Source organism: Bufo gargarizans, chromosome 6 (assembly GCF_014858855.1).
Source record: "Bufo gargarizans isolate SCDJY-AF-19 chromosome 6, ASM1485885v1, whole genome shotgun sequence".
Taxonomy (NCBI): Eukaryota; Metazoa; Chordata; class Amphibia; order Anura; family Bufonidae; genus Bufo; species Bufo gargarizans.
The window spans coordinates 239,275,450-239,295,207 of NC_058085.1; the positions used below are offsets into that span (position 1 = coordinate 239,275,450).

Sequence of the window (19,758 nt, forward strand, 5' to 3'; positions counted from 1 at the left end):
AGTTCCCTGGCATGGCACTTCTTCAAACAATGTGCTGACGACAAGACCCGAGTGGTTTGCACGCTGTGCCATCAGAGCCTGAAGCGAGGCATTAACGTTCTGAACCTGAGCACAACCTGCATGACCAGGCACCTGCATGCAAAGCATGAACTGCAGTGGAGTAAACACCTTAAAACCAAGGAAGTCACTCAGGCTCCCCCTGCTACCTCTTCTGCTGCTGCCGCCTCGGCCTATTCTGCTGCTGCCGCCTCGGCCTCTTCCTCCGCCTCTGGAGGAACGTTGGCACCTGCCGCCCAGCAAACAGGGGATGTACCACCAACACCACCACCACCACCTCCGTCACCAAGCGTCTCAACCATGTCACACGCCAGCGTTCAGCTCTCCATCTCACAAACATTTGATAGAAAGCGTAAATTCCCACCTAGCCACCCTCGATCCCTGGCCCTGAATGCCAGCATTTCTAAACTACTGGCCTATGAAATGCTGTCATTTAGGCTGGTGGACACAGACAGCTTCAAACAGCTCATGTCGCTTGCTGTCCCACAGTATGTTGTTCCCAGCCGGCACTACTTCTCCAAGAGAGCCGTGCCTTCCCTGCACAACCAAGTATCCGATAAAATCAAGTGTGCACTGCGCAACGCCATCTGTAGCAAGGTCCACCTAACCACAGATACGTGGACCAGTAAGCACGGCCAGGGACGCTATATCTCCCTAACTGCACACTGGGTAAATGTAGTGGCAGCTGGGCCCCAGGCGGAGAGCTGTTTGGCGCACGTCCTGCCGCCGCCAAGGATCGCAGGGCAACATTCTTTGCCTCCTGTTGCCACCTCCTCCTTCTCGGCTTCCTCCTCCTCTTCTTCCACCTGCTCATCCAGTCAGCCACACACCTTCACCACCAACTTCAGCACAGCCCGGGGTAAACGTCAGCAGGCCATTCTGAAACTCATATGTTTGGGGGACAGGCCCCACACCGCACAGGAGTTGTGGCGGGGTATTGAACAACAGACCGACGAGTGGTTGCTGCCGGTGAGCCTCAAGCCCGGCCTGGTGGTGTGTGATAATGGGCGAAATCTCGTTGCAGCTCTGGGACTAGCCAATTTGACGCACATCCCTTGCTTGGCGCATGTGCTGAATTTGGTGGTGCAGAAGTTCATTCACAACTACCCCGACATGTCAGAGCTGCTGCATAAAGTGCGGGCCGTCTGTTCGCGCTTCCGGCGTTCACATCCTGCCGCTGCTCGCCTGTCTGCGCTACAGCGTAACTTCGGCCTTCCCGCTCACCGCCTCATATGCGACGTGCCCACCAGGTGGAACTCCACCTTGCACATGCTGGACAGACTGTGCGAGCAGCAGCAGGCCATAGTGGAGTTTCAGCTGCAGCACGCACGGGTCAGTCGCACTACAGAACAGCACCACTTCACCACCAATGACTGGGCCTCCATGCGAGACCTGTGTGCCCTGTTGCGCTGTTTCGAGTACTCCACCAACATGGCCAGTGGCGATGACACCGTTATCAGCGTTACAATACCACTTCTATGTCTCCTTGAGAAAACACTTAGGGCGATGATGGAACAGGAGGTGGCCCAGGAGGAGGAGGAGGAGGATGAGGAAGAGGGGTCATTTTTAGCACTTTCAGGCCAGTCTCTTCGAAGTGACTCAGAGGGAGGTTTTTTGCAACAGCAGAGGCCAGGTACAAATGTGGCCAGCCAGGGCCCACTACTGGAGGACGAGGAGGACGAGGATGAGGAGGAGGTGGAGGAGGATGAGGATGAAGCATGGTCACAGCGGGGTGGCACCCAACGCAGCTCGGGTCCATCACTGGTGCGTGGCTGGGGGGAAAGGCAGGACGATGACGATACGCCTCCCACAGAGGACAGCTTGTCCTTACCCCTGGGCAGCCTGGCACACATGAGCGACTACATGCTGCAGTGCCTGCGCAACGACAGCAGAGTTGCCCACATTTTAACCTGTGCGGACTACTGGGTTGCCACCCTGCTGGATCCACGCTACAAAGACAATGTGCCCACCTTACTTCCTGCACTGGAGCGTGATAGGAAGATGCGCGAGTACAAGCGCACGTTGGTAGACGCGCTACTGAGAGCATTCCCAAATGTCACAGGGGAACAAGTGGAAGCCCAAGGCCAAGGCAGAGGAGGAGCAAGAGGTCGCCAAGGCAGCTGTGTCACGGCCAGCTCCTCTGAGGGCAGGGTTAGCATGGCAGAGATGTGGAAAACTTTTGTCAACACGCCACAGCTAACTGCACCACCACCTGATACGCAACGTGTTAGCAGGAGGCAACATTTCACTAACATGGTGGAACAGTACGTGTGCACACCCCTCCACGTACTGACTGATGGTTCGGCCCCATTCAACTTCTGGGTCTCTAAATTGTCCACGTGGCCAGAGCTAGCCTTTTATGCCTTGGAGGTGCTGGCCTGCCCGGCAGCCAGCGTTTTGTCTGAACGTGTATTCAGCACGGCAGGGGGCGTCATTACAGACAAACGCAGCCGCCTGTCTACAGCCAATGTGGACAAGCTGACGTTCATAAAAATGAACCAGGCATGGATCCCACAGGACCTGTCCGTCCCTTGTCCAGATTAGACATTAACTACCTCCCCATAACCATATATTATTGGACTCCAGGGCACTTCCTCATTCAATCCTATTTTTATTTTCATTTTACCATTATATTGCGATGCTACCCAAAGTTGAATGAACCTCTCCTCTGCCTGTGTGCTAGGCCTAAATATATGCCAATGGACTGTTGCAGTGGTGGCTGACATGAAGCCTGATTCTCTGCTATGACATGCAGACTAATTCTCTGCTGACATGAAGCCAGATTGTCTGTTACGGGACCTCTCTCCTCTGCCTGGGTGCTGGGCCTAAATTTATGACCATGGACTGTTGCAGTGGTGGCTGACGTGAAGCCTGATTCTCTGCTATGACATGCAGACTGATTCTCTGCTGACATGAAGCCAGATCGTCTGTTACGGGACCTCTCTGCTCTGCCTGTGTGCTAGGCCTAAATATATGCCAATGGACTGTTGCAGTGGTGGGTGACGTGAAGCCTCATTCTCTGCTATGACATGCAGACTGATTCTCTGCTGACATGAAGCCAGATTGTCTGTTACGGGACCTCTCTGCTCTGCCTGTGTGCTAGGCCTAAATATATGCCAATGGACTGTTGCAGTGGTGGGTGACGTGAAGCCTCATTCTCTGCTATGACATGCAGACTGATTCTCTGCTGTCATGAAGCCAGATTGTCTGTTACGGGACCTCTCTGCTCTGCCTGTGTGCTAGGCCTAAATATATGCCAATGGACTGTTGCAGTGGTGGGTGACGTGAAGCCTCATTCTCTGCTATGACATGCAGACTGATTCTCTGCTGTCATGAAGCCAGATTGTCTGTTACGGGACCTCTCTGCTCTGCCTGTGTGCTAGGCCTAAATATATGCCAATGGACTGTTGCAGTGGTGGGTGACGTGAAGCCTCATTCTCTGCTATGACATGCAGACTGATTCTCTGCTGACATGAAGCCAGATTGTCTGTTACGGGACCTCTCTGCTCTGCCTGTGTGCTAGGCCTAAATATATGCCAATGGACTGTTGCAGTGGTGGGTGACGTGAAGCCTCATTCTCTGCTATGACATGCAGACTGATTCTCTGCTGTCATGAAGCCAGATTGTCTGTTACGGGACCTCTCTGCTCTGCCTGTGTGCTAGGCCTAAATATATGCCAATGGACTGTTGCAGTGGTGGGTGACGTGAAGCCTCATTCTCTGCTATGACATGCAGACTGATTCTCTGCTGTCATGAAGCCAGATTGTCTGTTACGGGACCTCTCTGCTCTGCCTGTGTGCTAGGCCTAAATATATGCCAATGGACTGTTGCAGTGGTGGGTGACGTGAAGCCTCATTCTCTGCTATGACATGCAGACTGATTCTCTGCTGACATGAAGCCAGATTGTCTGTTACGGGACCTCTCTGCTCTGCCTGTGTGCTAGGCCTAAATATATGCCAATGGACTGTTGCAGTGGTGGGTGACGTGAAGCCTCATTCTCTGCTATGACATGCAGACTGATTCTCTGCTGTCATGAAGCCAGATTGTCTGTTACGGGACCTCTCTGCTCTGCCTGTGTGCTAGGCCTAAATATATGCCAATGGACTGTTGCAGTGGTGGGTGACGTGAAGCCTCATTCTCTGCTATGACATGCAGACTGATTCTCTGCTGTCATGAAGCCAGATTGTCTGTTACGGGACCTCTCTGCTCTGCCTGTGTGCTAGGCCTAAATATATGCCAATGGACTGTTGCAGTGGTGGGTGACGTGAAGCCTCATTCTCTGCTATGACATGCAGACTGATTCTCTGCTGACATGAAGCCAGATTGTCTGTTACGGGACCTCTCTGCTCTGCCTGTGTGCTAGGCCTAAATATATGCCAATGGACTGTTGCAGTGGTGGGTGACGTGAAGCCTCATTCTCTGCTATGACATGCAGACTGATTCTCTGCTGACATGAAGCCAGATCCTCTGTTACGGGAGCTCTCTCCTCTGCCTGGGTGCTGGGCCTAAATTTATGACAATTGACTGTTGCAGTGGTGGGTGACGTGAAGCCTGATTCTCTGCTATGATATGAAGACTGATTCTCTGCTGACATGAAGCCAGATTGTCTGTTACGGGACCTTTCTCCTCTGCCTGGGTTCTGGGCCTAAATTTATGAAAATTGACTCTTACAGTGGTGGGTGACGTGAAGCCTGATTCTAGGCTATGATATGAAGACTGATTCTCTGCTGACATGAAGCCAGATTGTCTGTTACGGGACCTTTCTCCTCTGCCTGGGTTCTGGGCCTAAATTTATGAAAATTGACTCTTACAGTGGTGGGTGACGTGAAGCCTGATTCTCTGCTATGATATGAAGACTGATTCTCTGCTGACATGAAGCCAGATTCTCTGTTACGGGACCTCTCTCCTCTGCCTGGGTGCTGGGCCTAAATTTATGACAATGGACTGTTGCAGTGGTGGCTGACGTGAAGCCTGATTCTCTGCTATGACATGCAGACTGATTCTCTGCTGTCATGAAGCCAGATTGTCTGTTACGGGACCTCTCTGCTCTGCCTGTGTGCTAGGCCTAAATATATGCCAATGGACTGTTGCAGTGGTGGCTGACGTGAAGCCTCATTCTCTGCTATGACATGCAGACTAATTCTCTGCTGACATGAAGCCAGATTGTCTGTTACGGGACCTCTCTCCTCTGCCTGGGTGCTGGGCCTAAATTTATGACAATGGACTGTTGCAGTGGTGGCTGACGTGAAGCCTGATTCTCTGCTATGACATGCAGACTAATTCTCTGCTGACATGAAGCCAGATTGTCTGTTACGGGACCTCTCTCCTCTGCCTGGGTGCTGGGCCTAAATATATGCCAATGGACTGTTGCAGTGGTGGCTGACGTGAAGCCTCATTCTCTGCTATGACATGCAGACTAATTCTCTGCTGTCATGAAGCCAGATTGTCTGTTACGGGACCTCTCTGCTCTGCCTGTGTGCTAGGCCTAAATATATGCCAATGGACTGTTGCAGTGGTGGGTGACGTGAAGCCTGATTCTCTGCTATGACATGCAGACTGATTCTCTGCTGACATGAAGCCAGATTGTCTGTTACGGGACCTCTCTGCTCTGCCTGTGTGCTAGGCCTAAATATATGCCAATGGACTGTTGCAGTGGTGGGTGACGTGAAGCCTCATTCTCTGCTATGACATGCAGACTGATTCTCTGCTGACATGAAGCCAGATTCTCTGTTACGGGACCTCTCTCCTCTGCCTGTGTGTGTGCTGGGCCTAAATATATGCCAATGGACTGTTGCAGTGGTGGCTGACGTGAAGCCTCATTCTCTGCTATGACATGCAGACTAATTCTCTGCTGACATGAAGCCAGATTGTCTGTTACGGGACCTCTCTCCTCTGCCTGGGTGCTGGGCCTAAATATATGCCAATGGACTGTTGCAGTGGTGGCTGACGTGAAGCCTCATTCTCTGCTATGACATGCAGACTAATTCTCTGCTGTCATGAAGCCAGATTGTCTGTTACGGGACCTCTCTGCTCTGCCTGTGTGCTAGGCCTAAATATATGCCAATGGACTGTTGCAGTGGTGGGTGACGTGAAGCCTGATTCTCTGCTATGACATGCAGACTGATTCTCTGCTGACATGAAGCCAGATTGTCTGTTACGGGACCTCTCTGCTCTGCCTGTGTGCTAGGCCTAAATATATGCCAATGGACTGTTGCAGTGGTGGGTGACGTGAAGCCTCATTCTCTGCTATGACATGCAGACTGATTCTCTGCTGACATGAAGCCAGATTCTCTGTTACGGGACCTCTCTCCTCTGCCTGTGTGTGTGCTGGGCCTAAATATATGCCAATGGACTGTTGCAGTGGTGGCTGACGTGAAGCCTCATTCTCTGCTATGACATGCAGACTAATTCTCTGCTGACATGAAGACAGATTCTCTGTTACGGGACCTCCCTCCTCTGCCTGGGTGCTGGGCCTAAATATATGCCAATGGACTGTTGCAGTGGTGGCTGACGTGAAGCCTGATTCTCTGCTATGACATGCAGACTGATTCTCTGCTGACATGAAGCCAGATTCTCTGTTACGGGACCTCTCTCCTCTGCCTGTGTGTGTGCTGGGCCTAAATATATGCCAATGGACTGTTGCAGTGGTGGCTGACGTGAAGCCTCATTCTCTGCTATGACATGCAGACTGATTCTCTGCTGACATGAAGCCAGATTCTCTGTTACGGGACCTCTCTCCTCTGCCTGTGTGTGTGCTGGGCCTAAATATATGCCAATGGACTGTTGCAGTGGTGGCTGACGTGAAGCCTCATTCTCTGCTATGACATGCAGACTAATTCTCTGCTGACATGAAGACAGATTCTCTGTTACGGGACCTCCCTCCTCTGCCTGGGTGCTGGGCCTAAATATATGCCAATGGACTGTTGCAGTGGTGGCTGACGTGAAGCCTCATTCTCTGCTATGACATGCAGACTAATTCTCTGCTGACATGAAGACAGATTCTCTGTTACGGGACCTCTCTCCTCTGCCTGGGTGCCGGGGCCTAAATATCTGAGAATGGACTGTTCCAGTGGTGGGTGACGGGAAGCCAGATTCTCTGCTATGGAACCTCTCTCCAATTGATTTTGGTTAATTTTTATTTATTTAATTTTTATTTTAATTCATTTCCCTATCCACATTTGTTTGCAGGGGATTTACCTACATGTTGCTGCCTTTTGCAGCCCTCTAGCTCTTTCCTGGGCTGTTTTACAGCCTTTTTAGTGCCGAAAAGTTCGGGTCCCCATTGACTTCAATGGGGTTCGGGTTCGGGACGAAGTTCGGATCGGGTTCGGATCCCGAACCCGAACATTTCCGGGATGTTCGGCCGAACTTCTCGAACCCGAACATCCAGGTGTTCGCTCAACTCTAATCTCAGGGTAATTTGCATATGTATCAAATCGATTTTTTGACACAATAAAAGCACACAGAGCTATGGGGACTGGGTATTGCGGATGTGCTAGCGGACATCTAGCAACCCATGTCCTCAGCTCGATACACAAAATCCTGGTGACAGGTTCCCTTTAATTTATAGTTTTGATACCTTCAGTGTGAATCTACAATTTTTATAGTCATGAAAATAAAGAAAACTCTTTGAATGAGAAGGTGTGTCCAAACTTTTGGTCTGTACTGTATATGCATACATCTTAACCCTTCCTCAACACCTGACAATAAGTAAACAAGCTTCAAACTGGATGATGGGTGCATGAGAGCCAGTGCACACGACCAGAGCTGCGGTTAGCAAGTAAGTATGAATCTTTCCATAGCTGAGGCAGGCTGTGGGCACCTGTGAAAAGTTATTTATTCCCAGACAACCCCTTTAAGGCAAGCACTAAAAAAAGCACCTGCATTTTTTAAATGTTTCTTTTATTCCCATTCAGACCCCCACGATCAGCTGTTTGAGAAGGCCCCAGCACTGCTGTGTTGTCATGTGTGCAGCAGCTGATGTGTGTATTACCATGTTCTGTGTAATGCCGATGGTTTATGGCCCCAGCTGTCTCTCTGTTTCTGTGACTGTTCACTCCACTCTTGTCTGAAACTAGCTCTTCACTTGCAGTGCCTCTGTCTGCTTGTAGGCATACTGCTTGGCCTACTCTGTCCAGCCCATGACTATCCTTCCTACTGTAGTCAAACCACCCTCCCCTGTGGGAAGGTGCCTGAGGAGTAGGTTCAATTTCTAGTTTCCTGCCAAGGAGGTGTGCCATTCTTTTTTTCCTTTGTGTCCTGTTCTCTGCCCGTTAACTAGAACTGACCATTTGTTGCCTAATATGACTTCTGCCTTTTCCTTGTATTGACTCTTTTCTGCCCTGCCTGACCTGTTTACTGGATTACTCAAAAACGGTCTGTCCTGACCTCAGCTTGTTTCATTACTACCGTTTTGTCTGATCCCTCAGTGCTTCAATTCAGTGTTTTCTTGACCCATTTGGGTTAGCAGCCACTGAACAGAGGCTACTCCAAGAGGTATTGGCCTAGTGGTTCCCCTGCAGTGGGCCTAAAGGGTGAAGACCAGAGGGGCCTCTTAGATAATGCCCTAAGGCACAGCGGATCCACTTTTTTCATAAGTTTGCTCAAGCCATTGCTCCGACTGCCCCCAAAAATTGGGATTACAGGGCTTGTTTAAGGAATTAACCAATCAACAAAATGGCCAAAGGCAGCTACTCTGGTATCTGACCATGATTTCTGCTTGTTTGGACTTCTTGGCGTTTTCTGTTCCTGCTCCGCCTTCTCAAACCATAGCATCTGTCCCTCTTCTACAGTCACCCTCCTCGGCTTGGTGTTTTGCCCTCCACCTCACACTGCCACCTCACTATGATGGAGATACTAAAAACTGTTGTGAACCACTACACTAGTCACTTTGAATTTGAGGCTCAGTCGTTCTCTGACTGGGCCAAGGTGGCTTTCTTTGTATCCCTCCTGTCCAGAAGTATTTTACAAGAAGGCTGGCAAGACACTACCACCTCATTGGCCATATGACTGCCACATCTGTTGCATCCTAAAATCACTTCCCCATGTTGTCTTGTGTACCCTCTGCCGCTGCCAGATATCTAAACCATATCAGATTACATTAAAGGGAACCTGGCACGGGGGTCTTATCAGTGATTCCCTCTATGACTAGATATACACAGCCTCCTTGACTTTGAAACCCAGAATAAGCAGGAATTTAAGTTAACGAAATGCACGTTATAATCCTCCTGCCATATAGCATGCTGCTGGCACATTACACTGCATTTTCATGGTGACAGGTTCCCTTTATGAAGAATAAAGGAGTTGACTCATCTGTTAATCCTCCTCCGTGGCTGGAGCCAGCTTCTTCTTTGTCATAAAGTTGAATGATTCTCTTCGGCCATTTATTGCATACTGTGGATTGAATATGATCACCATAAAGAATAAATATCCCTTGCTGTTAATTTCCTGTCTATTTGACATGATTTGTTAAATTGGATCTCCAGGGTGCCTATAAATTAATCCACATCTGAGATATTTATGGGTGGAAGACTGCCTTTAACACCCTTGGTGGTCATTATGAGTACTCATCGTGCTGTTAGTTCTCAGCAACACCTCTGATATATTTTATTCGTTTTTCAACGACATCTTTCGTGACCACTAAAAGTGCCTGGGCCTTCTGGGCTAAGTGATCTCAAACCAGGATATACAGATGGACCCAGAGAAGTTGTCTGCAGCCTTGACTGGTCTTATCCACAGGATCTGAGAATCATACGATTCCTGGGCATTGGAAACTATTAGTGCCAATTCAGTCCCTAATTTTCTACTTTGACCGCTTCTATCTCGGCCCTCACCTCGAAGGGGTGAACCCCAGGAAATGGATACTAAAGGCTAATTCTATATTCTAGCCCTTTAAGCTTATTTTTGGAGAGTGGACACATCCTTTGTGGGAGCCAGATCACTGCTTACCTAGAAAAATGACTGGTAAAATTGTAACCTGTGGCTTTTTCTCCAAGGCCTTCACAACCACCAGCTGTAGTTATTCTATTGGAGACCTGAGTTACTTGCCATCAGTTTGGCTCTAGAGAAATTGAGACCTCTTCTGGATGGTGTTAGACACCCAGCAGTTATCTACACCGACCACAAGAATCTGACTTATTTTCAGACTGCTCATCAAATGACTCTGATCTGTCCACTCTGACCTCTGCATGAACAATGGCTTTCCTTTTTCATAGCAGTCTGTGGTAAATAGAGAAGAAAATGAAAGTGAGTCCAATCATAGAAACTTCAACTGTGAGTGATTAGATTAAATAGCTATGTATTATGACTGTTTCTGTGTCTTTTTAAAGTGTATTAGAATCTTTTATTTGTAAGGTCGCCAGATGTTTTATCCCAGGCCCCGAATGTACTGGCCGTCGGAGATATACAACAGTATTGCCTTCTTCAGGACGGCGATACAATTGAATCACTGTGGTGTAACACTGGAGCCGATTGCTCCCTGTGCCACCCTCTCATAGGCTACAGGCAACTAGGCTTGAGGCCTATGAGAATTATTTTTTCTGCCAATAGTCTTGTGTAGAGGCTAACTTTTCTGTGGGAAGAGTTGACGTTTTTATTGGTACCATTTTTGGGTACGTATTTTTTTTTTATTGGTGCAAGGTGACAAGATCATCATGACGTACTAGTATGTCAAATGTCAGCAAGGGATTAAAGAGAAAAAGGTACACTTTTCCGTGGCTAAGCATTTTTGTAGCCTAGAGTACAATGAAGAACACATAATAGTAATCATATTAGGCTACTTTCACACCAGCGTTTTTGCTGGATCCGTCATGGATCAGTAAAAACGTTTCTGTCATGATAATGCAATCGTCTGCATCCATTATGAACAGATCTGGTATTGTCTTTAAAATAGCCATTGTAAGTCAACGGGGGACGGATCTGTTTTCTATTGTGTCTGAGAAAACTGATCCATCCCCATTGACTTACATTGTGAGTCATGATGGATTCGTCTTGCTCCGCATTCCAGGACGTACTCAAAAATGCTGCTTGCTGCGATTTTTTTGTGTGCGTCATAGGAACGCAACCAAACAGAATGGAATGCATTCTGGTGCATTCCGTTTCGTTCAGTTCAGTTTTGTCCCTATTGATAATGAATGGGGACAAAACTGAAGCGTTTTCTTCCACTATTGAGATCCTATGACGGATCTCAATAGCGGAAAGGTAAAGTGCTGGTGTGAAAGTAGCCTTAAAAGGACTAAAGAACTAAATAATCTACATCATAGATCGTGGGGGCACCAGGTCTCAGAGCTAACATCAGTTTAGAGACCATAAAAACTCCACACTGCTTATCTGTAAGCAAATTAAGGACTCAATCTCAAGCTTTTTGTAATAGCCTGTAGTTTTTCGAAAATGTCCATTTATTACACTATGTCTCTGTTCTTTTTGTATATAAATATTGCTGTTTCTTCAGGCTGTTATATTAAGAGTGAGGAAGCTGTCCTTCCCGACAATTGCCTGCTTGTCAGTGCAGGAGACCGCTGCTATTACATGAAGCGATCTCCTCCACAGTACGGGGAGGAGCGATCACTAATGCCATCACTTGTCACCATGCTGAATCACTGCTTGCCGGTGATTACACAGCACAATCTACTGCCGACAAATGATTTTTATGCTTAAAAATCTGGATTGCCCGATGAACAAGCTTGGCAGCAGTATTACACAGCCAGGTCATAGGTATTGAGCGTTACTATGATCTTAATGAGAACAATAAGCCTGTTTTCTACTGGCTAATACAGTGCCAAACTTTTTGCTTTAGATGTAATGTGTGAAGGAACTGTGGGACTCTCAACATTGTGAATTATGTTTTTCCTTTTCCTTAAATACTTACCTAACTACCATTCATTTTTTGCTTATGTCTGACAACTGCTTTAATGTGTCTCTCCATAAATAGGATTACACACTAGTGAAGAAGACATCTAGTGAACACAGTCAAGCCATGGTGTCTGAAGGATTGCTTAGACTTCTGAGCCCCATCACAGAGCCTCCACCTCAGAACCTGATACAGGAAGAAATCAATGAGCAGAAGATCCTAGAACTCGCCAACAAAATCAGTGAGCTGCTGACTGGTGAGGTGAGCGCTGTCAGGAATGCTAGAAGATTATATAGTAACACCAATGGTATCTGGATGATGATAATGATGTATCTTTCTGTATGACAGGTTTCTTTTAGGTGTCAGGATGTCATTGTCTGTTTCTCTATGGAGGAGTGGGAGTACTTAGAAGAGCACAAAGAAATGTACAAAGACATCATGATGGAGAATAACCAGCTTCTCACATCAGGTAAGAGTAGACTTTCATTGACTGTAAAGGTGAAAGTTCAGCTGAGGGCTCCCTAGAAACGCAGGTCATCTTATAACTCATATCAATCTATGCAGTCTGTGTGTTTCCTACAGATGACTTTAGCAAGAAAAGTACACCAGAGAGTTGTCCAAGCACTATTTATTCCCAGGATTGTCCAGGAGAAAGACACAATGTTCAACAGGATTATAAGGTAAATGCTACATATGTTTCATTTGCCACCTGCCTACAGCTGTATGACTATATACAGTCAGGTCCATAAATATTGGGACATAACACGACCCCAGTTATGGGTCTTCAACACAGTGAAAGCCAGATATCCCTCAAAGGAAGGAAAACCGAGCAAAGGGGTATCCCCATTACAGAGATTAAAGCTTGTAAAAGAGAGGGATCTTGACATAGGGGCCACTTAATATGGTGGATTTGGTGATCTCTGTAATGGGGACACTCATTTGCTCGCTTTTCCTTCCTTTGAGGGATATCTGGCTTTCACTGTGTTGAAGAGCCATAACTGGGGCTCCACAATTATTTTGCATATTACTGTTTCCCAGGGAGCTTTGCACTTTGAATTGCTGTGTCGAGACTCTTAAATGAGGCTCCACAGTGATTTCTGTAGCTGGTCTCCCTAAGATCAGCCATTGTTTTGTTTGAGTAGTCTCCAAGGCACTGCTCCCGGTTAGCCAGAATCCTAGTCCACACTGATGGGGGGGCAACACCCCGAAACAGCTTTCTGTGGATGGGTAACTGCCTTAGGTCTTCCCCGTCACATCCTTAAAGCTTGTAAAAGAGCGGGATCTTGACATAGGGGCCACTTAATATGGTGGATTTGGTGATCTCTGTAATGGGGACACCCCTTTGCTCGCTTTTCCTTCCTTTTAGGGATATCTCGCTTTCACTGTGTTGAAGACCCATAACTGGGGCTCCACAATTATTTTGCATATTACTGTTTCCCTGGGAGCTTTGCACTTTGGATTGCTGTGTCGAGACTCTTAAATAAGGCTCCACAGTGTTTTCTGTAGCTGGTCTCCCTAAGATCAGCCATTGTTTTGTTTGAGTCTGCAGTTAAAGCACATCTTGTTCGTTTCATTTCAAATACATTGTGGTGGTGTATAAAGCCAAAAATGTTAAAATTGTGTTGATGGCCTAATATTTATGGACCTGACTGTATGTCATAGTGGTAGGTTTAGAAATGTAACCTGACATATAAAAGCATCATGTTACACTGCGATCTGCTGGTGCTGCAGATTGCTGTGATCGCACTGTTACTATATAGCTGCAGTCATAGTGAAGACCCTGGGGACCAATCAGCATGGTTATTGAGAATTTGATCACTTGTCTCAGACTGTCACAATAATCAATGGTGAAAAAAGTATGAATAAAAGAACATTATAAAAAGACAACACATCCTCTCTCTCGGCTAAGATCTTTATATTCTTGGTGTGAGAGACACCGTTGGCTACAAAGTTACTTCCCGACCCAGCAGAATGTGTTCTTGCTGTTATGGTCATTTAATCTATGCCTGCCCAGACTGTGTGTATAAAATAAACATACATTTCCCCAAAAAATAGTTATTAGTTTTAGCTACAGTTAGTATAGGTCTTTTGTGTGTAGGATATATACACCTTTTCTTTCATTGAAAAAAAATATATATATATTCTTTGGTATTATTAGTGTATAGTGGTCTTTTGCTTACATCCTATAACCACATAAACATCTTTTTGTATGCGCACACACATCTTTACTTTTTTCATTACAAAAGTGTTACTTTTAGTAATAGTATATCAGTTCCATTAAATACACTGTATTTAACGGTCACTCAATCAAAGAATTTTAGAGAAAAAAGCTTTTCTCATTTTCTCCATCTATTTCCATTCAGTTTTCAAAAATAGCCAACAGTTTAAAATGTCCAAAGGTGAATACCTTAGGGGGTTCAACATTTTAAAAAGACAGTTTATGGGCGTTTCTAATGTTTTGGTACTATACAACATCTGTTCTGACTTTTTGTTGCCATAAAATCAGCAGTAGAAAAATAGGCCTCCAAAATGTGCTCCAGTCCTTTGAAATCTTGAGCCCAAACAAGATGTAAAAAGCAAATATCAGGTATCATTCCAAATAGCAGAGGTTTATGAGCGTGTGGCAATGTGTTTGTGTTTTTTTGGCTACATTGTGAATGTGAAAAATAGGCCACTGAATCAAAAGGTTTTAATTTTTCTTCACCTAATGCCATTCAGCTTTCCTAAAAAATAAATAAAAAAAGCATTCTAAAAATTGATACTTTGAAGGTGTGTCTAGTGTTTTTGCACTGTACTACATCTGTTCTAGCAGTATGGTGCAATACAACCAACAATAGAAAACCAAGCTTCCAAAATCTATAATGACCTCCAGTTATTTCAGGTCTTTCAGTGAGCCCAGCAAGTAGATAAATTGCACAAACAGTACAAATATACAATAATGGTTTTAGAAATGTTTTGTCTTAAAAATCTTTTGTAACAGAAAAAAAAGATGGTAAAGAAAATATATATAAATTATTTTCATAATTTTTACAGTTTTTCCTCTAATGTTTTAGTTAATAGCAGTTAAGGAGGGGGTGTGAAGTGGGACTTAATGAGATGTTGGACAGTATTTGAAATTCGATATCTGCTCGTAGTTAGCCTAAGTATGGCTTTCATCTGTTTCCTGAATTGTACATTGCTTACATTTTGAATCAGGATGATGATCTTAATAACATCAAAATTGAAGTTATAGTAGGAGAAGAAGAGGCATGTATGTTGGGCTATCAACCGTGTAAGAAGGAGACAATATCTACAGCTATCAGTCCAGGTAAGTAATGACAACATAATACAGCCCCATGCTTGAGAGATTGGTGTGAAATCATCAGATGTTTCAACTATTGATCTGATCTAAGACACTGGAAAATGTTGATAGCTCATTCTGGGTAGAGGGATCAGCTAAATTGGCAAGTCTTAAGGTGCTCATAAACATTAACAAAAAGTTGTCTAAACCCACTAATCTTGATTGGTACGGTAAATATTAGGAAAGAGAAAGAGCAGGCATATTGTACCCCTCTGGCAGCAGTATATTACGCTTTCCTCATTGAAAACACATACATTCTCGGCTAAGCCAAGCATGTATGTGTATGGGGGTGTTGGGAGGAAAGACTGTCAGCTGAAAGTGATATGAGTACCTATAGTATAGTATAATGGGTATAGTTGTGTCTAAAAATGTCTTAACTATTAAAGAATAAAAATATTTTTCCTGTGCCGTGAATGCAGTTAAGAAAGACAATTCCTGATTCACTATATTTTGTTCACCTTAAACCTCACAAAAATGTAATTAAAAATGATTTTGAAAAGTTATATGTACCCCAAAATGGTACCAATAAAAACTCGACCCGCAAAAAAACAAGCCCTGACAAATCTCTGTAGGTGGAAGATCATGATGTCATTTTTATAGTGGACCCCATAAAAACAAAGGCTGAAAAAACATGGAGGAAATGCATTTTTTTTATTTCACTCAACAAAACTTTTTTTCATTTTTTTTCAATACAAGGTATAGTATAAATATATATAGTTTAAATGGCGCCATTAAAAAAATACAACTTGTCCCATAAGAGGTATTCCAGTTTTTATATAATTATTTTTAATTTGTTTATATAATAGGAACTTATATACAGAGAGTGCAGAATTATTAGGCAAATGACTATTTTGACCACATCATCCTCTTTATGCATGTTGTCTTACTCCAAGCTGTATAGGCTTGAAAGCCTACTACCAATTAAGCATATTAGGTGATGTGCATCTCTGTAATGAGAAGGGGTGTGGTCTAATGACATCAACACCCTATATCAGGTGTGCATAATTATTAGGCAACTTCCTTTCCTTTGGCAAAATGGGTCAAAAGAAGGACTTGACAGGCTCAGAAAAGTCAAAAATAGTGAGATATCTTGCAGAGGGATGCAGCACTCTTAAAATTGCAAAGCTTCTGAAGCGTGATCATCGAACAATCAAGCGTTTCATTCAAAATAGTCAACATGGTCGCAAGAAGCGTGTGGAAAAACCAAGGCGCAAAATAACTGCCCATGAACTGAAAAAAGTCAAGCGTGCAGCTGCCAAGATGCCACTTGCCACCAGTTTGGCCATATTTCAGAGCTGCAACATCACTGGAGTGCCCAAAAGCACAAGGTGTGCAATACTCAGAGACATGGCCAAGGTAAGAAAGGCTGAAAGACGACCACCACTGAACAAGACACACAAGCTGAAACGTCAAGACTGGGCCAAGAAATATCTCAAGACTGATTTTTCTAATGTTTTATGGACTGAAGAAATAAGAGTGAGTCTTGATGGGCCAGATGGATGGGCCCGTGGCTGGATTGGTAAAGGGCAGAGAGCTCCAGTCCGACTCAGACGCCAGCAAGGTGGAGGTGGAGTACTGGTTTGGGCTGGTATCATCAAAGATGAGCTTGTGGGGCCTTTTCGGGTTGAGGATGGAGTCAAGCTCAACTCCCAGTCCTACTGCCAGTTTCTGGAAGACACCTTCTTCATCCTTCAAGAAAAACATGATTTTCATGCAGGACAATGCTCCATCACACGCGTCCAAGTACTCCACAGCGTGGCTGGCAAGAAAGGGTATAAAAGAAGAAAATCTAATGACATGGCCTCCTTGTTCACCTGATCTGAACCCCATTGAGAACCTGTGGTCCATCATCAAATGTGAGATTTACAAGGAGGGAAAACAGTACACCTCTCTGAACAGTGTCTGGGAGGCTGTGGTTGCTGCTGCACGTAATGTTGATGGTGAACAGATCAAAACACTGACAGAATCCATGGATGGCAGGCTTTTGAGTGTCCTTGCAAAGAAAGGTGGCTATATTGGTCACTGATTTGTTTTTGTTTTGTTTTTTAAATGTCAGAAATGTATATTTGTGAATGTTGAGATGTTATATTGGTTTCACTGGTAAAAATAAATAATTGAAATGAGTATATATTAGTTTTTTGTTAAGTAATAATTATGCACAGTAATAGTCACCTGCACACACAGATATTCCCCTAAAATAGCTAAAACTAAAAACAAACTAAAAACTACTTCCAAAAATATTCAGCTTTGATATTAATGAGTTTTTTGGGTTCATTGAGAACATGGTTGTTGCTCAATAATAAAATTAATCCTCAAAAATACAACTTGCCTAATAATTCTGCACTCCCTGTACATGTATTTCTTATATACAGGTATCAGTCCTGTGTAATGTGTCCATGCACTAACTAAAACATGGCCTCAATCACATAACACTTTTTAGATCAGTCATGTAACACTCTTCACTGACATTTAGTAAGCAGCAATGTTACAAGACATACACATGTAGCAGAGTTAACACTCAAACTATTAACTCAAATATCTTAACTCATCATGTTATCTTGAAACAAAAGATCATTGAAAAGAAATTGAAGGTGTTTGCTTAACGCATTTAGTTTAAATGACACATCTCCTAAAGCATGTGTGTTAACTCTACTACATCTGTACATGTGCTGGGTCAGCACACAGGACACATTTATGTAATACGTAAATAGGACTATTGGATGAATAATTATTTTATTGTGGTTATTACAACAACTAAATTACTGTGTGTATTTACATGGCTGAGTGTCTGTAGGTGATGTTGTAAAATGGCTGCTTGTCTCTAGGTGATGTTATATTGTTAATAAAGTTTTGGGTTAAAAAAGGAAACACTCATATGCTTCTACACAGACACTGACGGACATGATGAGATTCTGCTTCAGGTAGTAATACTGTATATGCCCTGCTCCTCAATAGACTACTATTTACCTGTTAGGTACTTGGGCAATTAATTGAAAGCCAGATGACATATTTTTGAGGGTCATGTGACAGCTCACATGACTGATGTCATGTTTAGTCCAATGCAGCTCTCCTATGGATGCATTTTGCATGACTAAAATGGGTCGCAACGAGGGGCGTGGCCAGCAGCCATGATGGCTGGACGTGTGTGAGAGGAGCGCTGCAGCAAGACCCACAGTACAGGACAAATCCTGAATCACTACAGCCACCTGAGGGGCGGTGGACCATGGACTAAACCCCATTGACCACAAGAAGAGTTCCCTTGCCACACTTGTGGCGTGGGAAGTGCGGAGAGAGTTGCACCGGGAGTTGAGTAGAAGGAGGAACACGTGTGCCACAAGAGAAGCGCAAGCGGCGGCCAGATAACAGAGTTCACAAGCACTGTGAGGTACAGAGGAGAAACGGGAATCGGAGGGCAAACCGGTGGGTAGAAAAGGGCCCGAACTTACCCACGAGTCCCGGCAGTCAGCCATTTTAGCGGCTTCCCTGCAGTGAAAGGAGGAGGAAGAAGAGGAGGGGGAGGGAGCTCCGCTGGCTGCAGGTGCCTATAACGGTGATACCATCAAAGCCTCTCTGCACTGCACAAATCGGTCATAAGCCCTAAACCTCAGCCACTGGAGGTACTAATCTATACTATATATTTACAGCTTGCCTACATGTGCAGTCTACTGGGGCATATAAGAAAGATAAAGTGGCATCTTGGACTGTACACTAGAATATCAGCAGCAGTTGCACTACAAGAGGATCCTAATAGTGTGACTCAGAGTACTGAAATTAACCCCATGTACTGTATTGTCATCAATACCTTGATACAACAATGGGGCCACAAAAAGCACAAAGCACCGCAGAAAAATTGCGAGAATATGCTAGACAACCCGAAGAAGCTACGCAGTCACCTTTGCCTCAGCATACTATTAATACCAGAGAAGTACTGTATCAGATGTACTACTTCATATAACTTCTTCAGAGGAGAATACTGAAGAACTCACTCTCAAGCAAAAATCCACCCAAGTCCTAGAAGCCATCACCTAATGTAGGACATCCCTCAGAGGGAAAATAAATGGAGGTCACGATTGATTGCGCCAAGACGTGAATAATCTGCGAGAGTTTCAACACGCGGAAGAACGTATCTCTCGCATAGAAGACACCACTGCCACTGTCCCGAGAGCTATATCTGATCCTGGGAACAGAAAGCAGATGACCTAAAAAAAAAGGCTCAGCAGAAATAACATCAGAATCATTAGATGAATTCATAAAGAAATGGATGAAAAAACTTTTCCCGGATGCAAACTTCTCCCAGGCATATGCGTTGGAACGTGCCCACAGAGTCCCTGCAAAACCACCTCCGGCGGGGTCCCCACCTCACCCCATGTTGGTAAGATTCCTCAACTGGAAAGACGGGGACAAGATCTTGGCTCTAGCTAGAAGGCGGCAAGAAATCAAATTCGACAATACTAAAGTCTCCATCTTTCTGGATTTCTCCATGGAACTGCAGAAATAATGTGCCACTTTTATG

The 19,758-nt window shown here is 45.0% G+C and overlaps 1 protein-coding gene across 9 annotated transcripts in view; it reads left to right on the forward strand.

Annotated features, from left to right (window-relative positions):
* Positions 1–19,758, forward strand: part of LOC122941351 (zinc finger protein 547-like) — a 141,531-nt gene that overhangs the window by 19,114 nt on the left and 102,659 nt on the right. For 6 of the 9 annotated variants that reach the window (XM_044298519.1, XM_044298525.1, XM_044298523.1 and 3 more), the window contains 4 exons: positions 11,987–12,166; positions 12,254–12,374; positions 12,470–12,585; positions 15,101–15,212. In XM_044298519.1, coding sequence (XP_044154454.1) covers positions 11,987–12,166; positions 12,254–12,374; positions 12,470–12,585; positions 15,101–15,212 — 529 coding nt within the window. Of the gene's footprint in view, positions 1–10,233; positions 10,330–11,986; positions 12,167–12,253; positions 12,375–12,469; positions 12,586–15,100; positions 15,213–19,758 lie in introns of those variants that run through there. The other 3 variants (XM_044298521.1, XM_044298522.1, XM_044298520.1) reach the window with 3 other exon arrangements.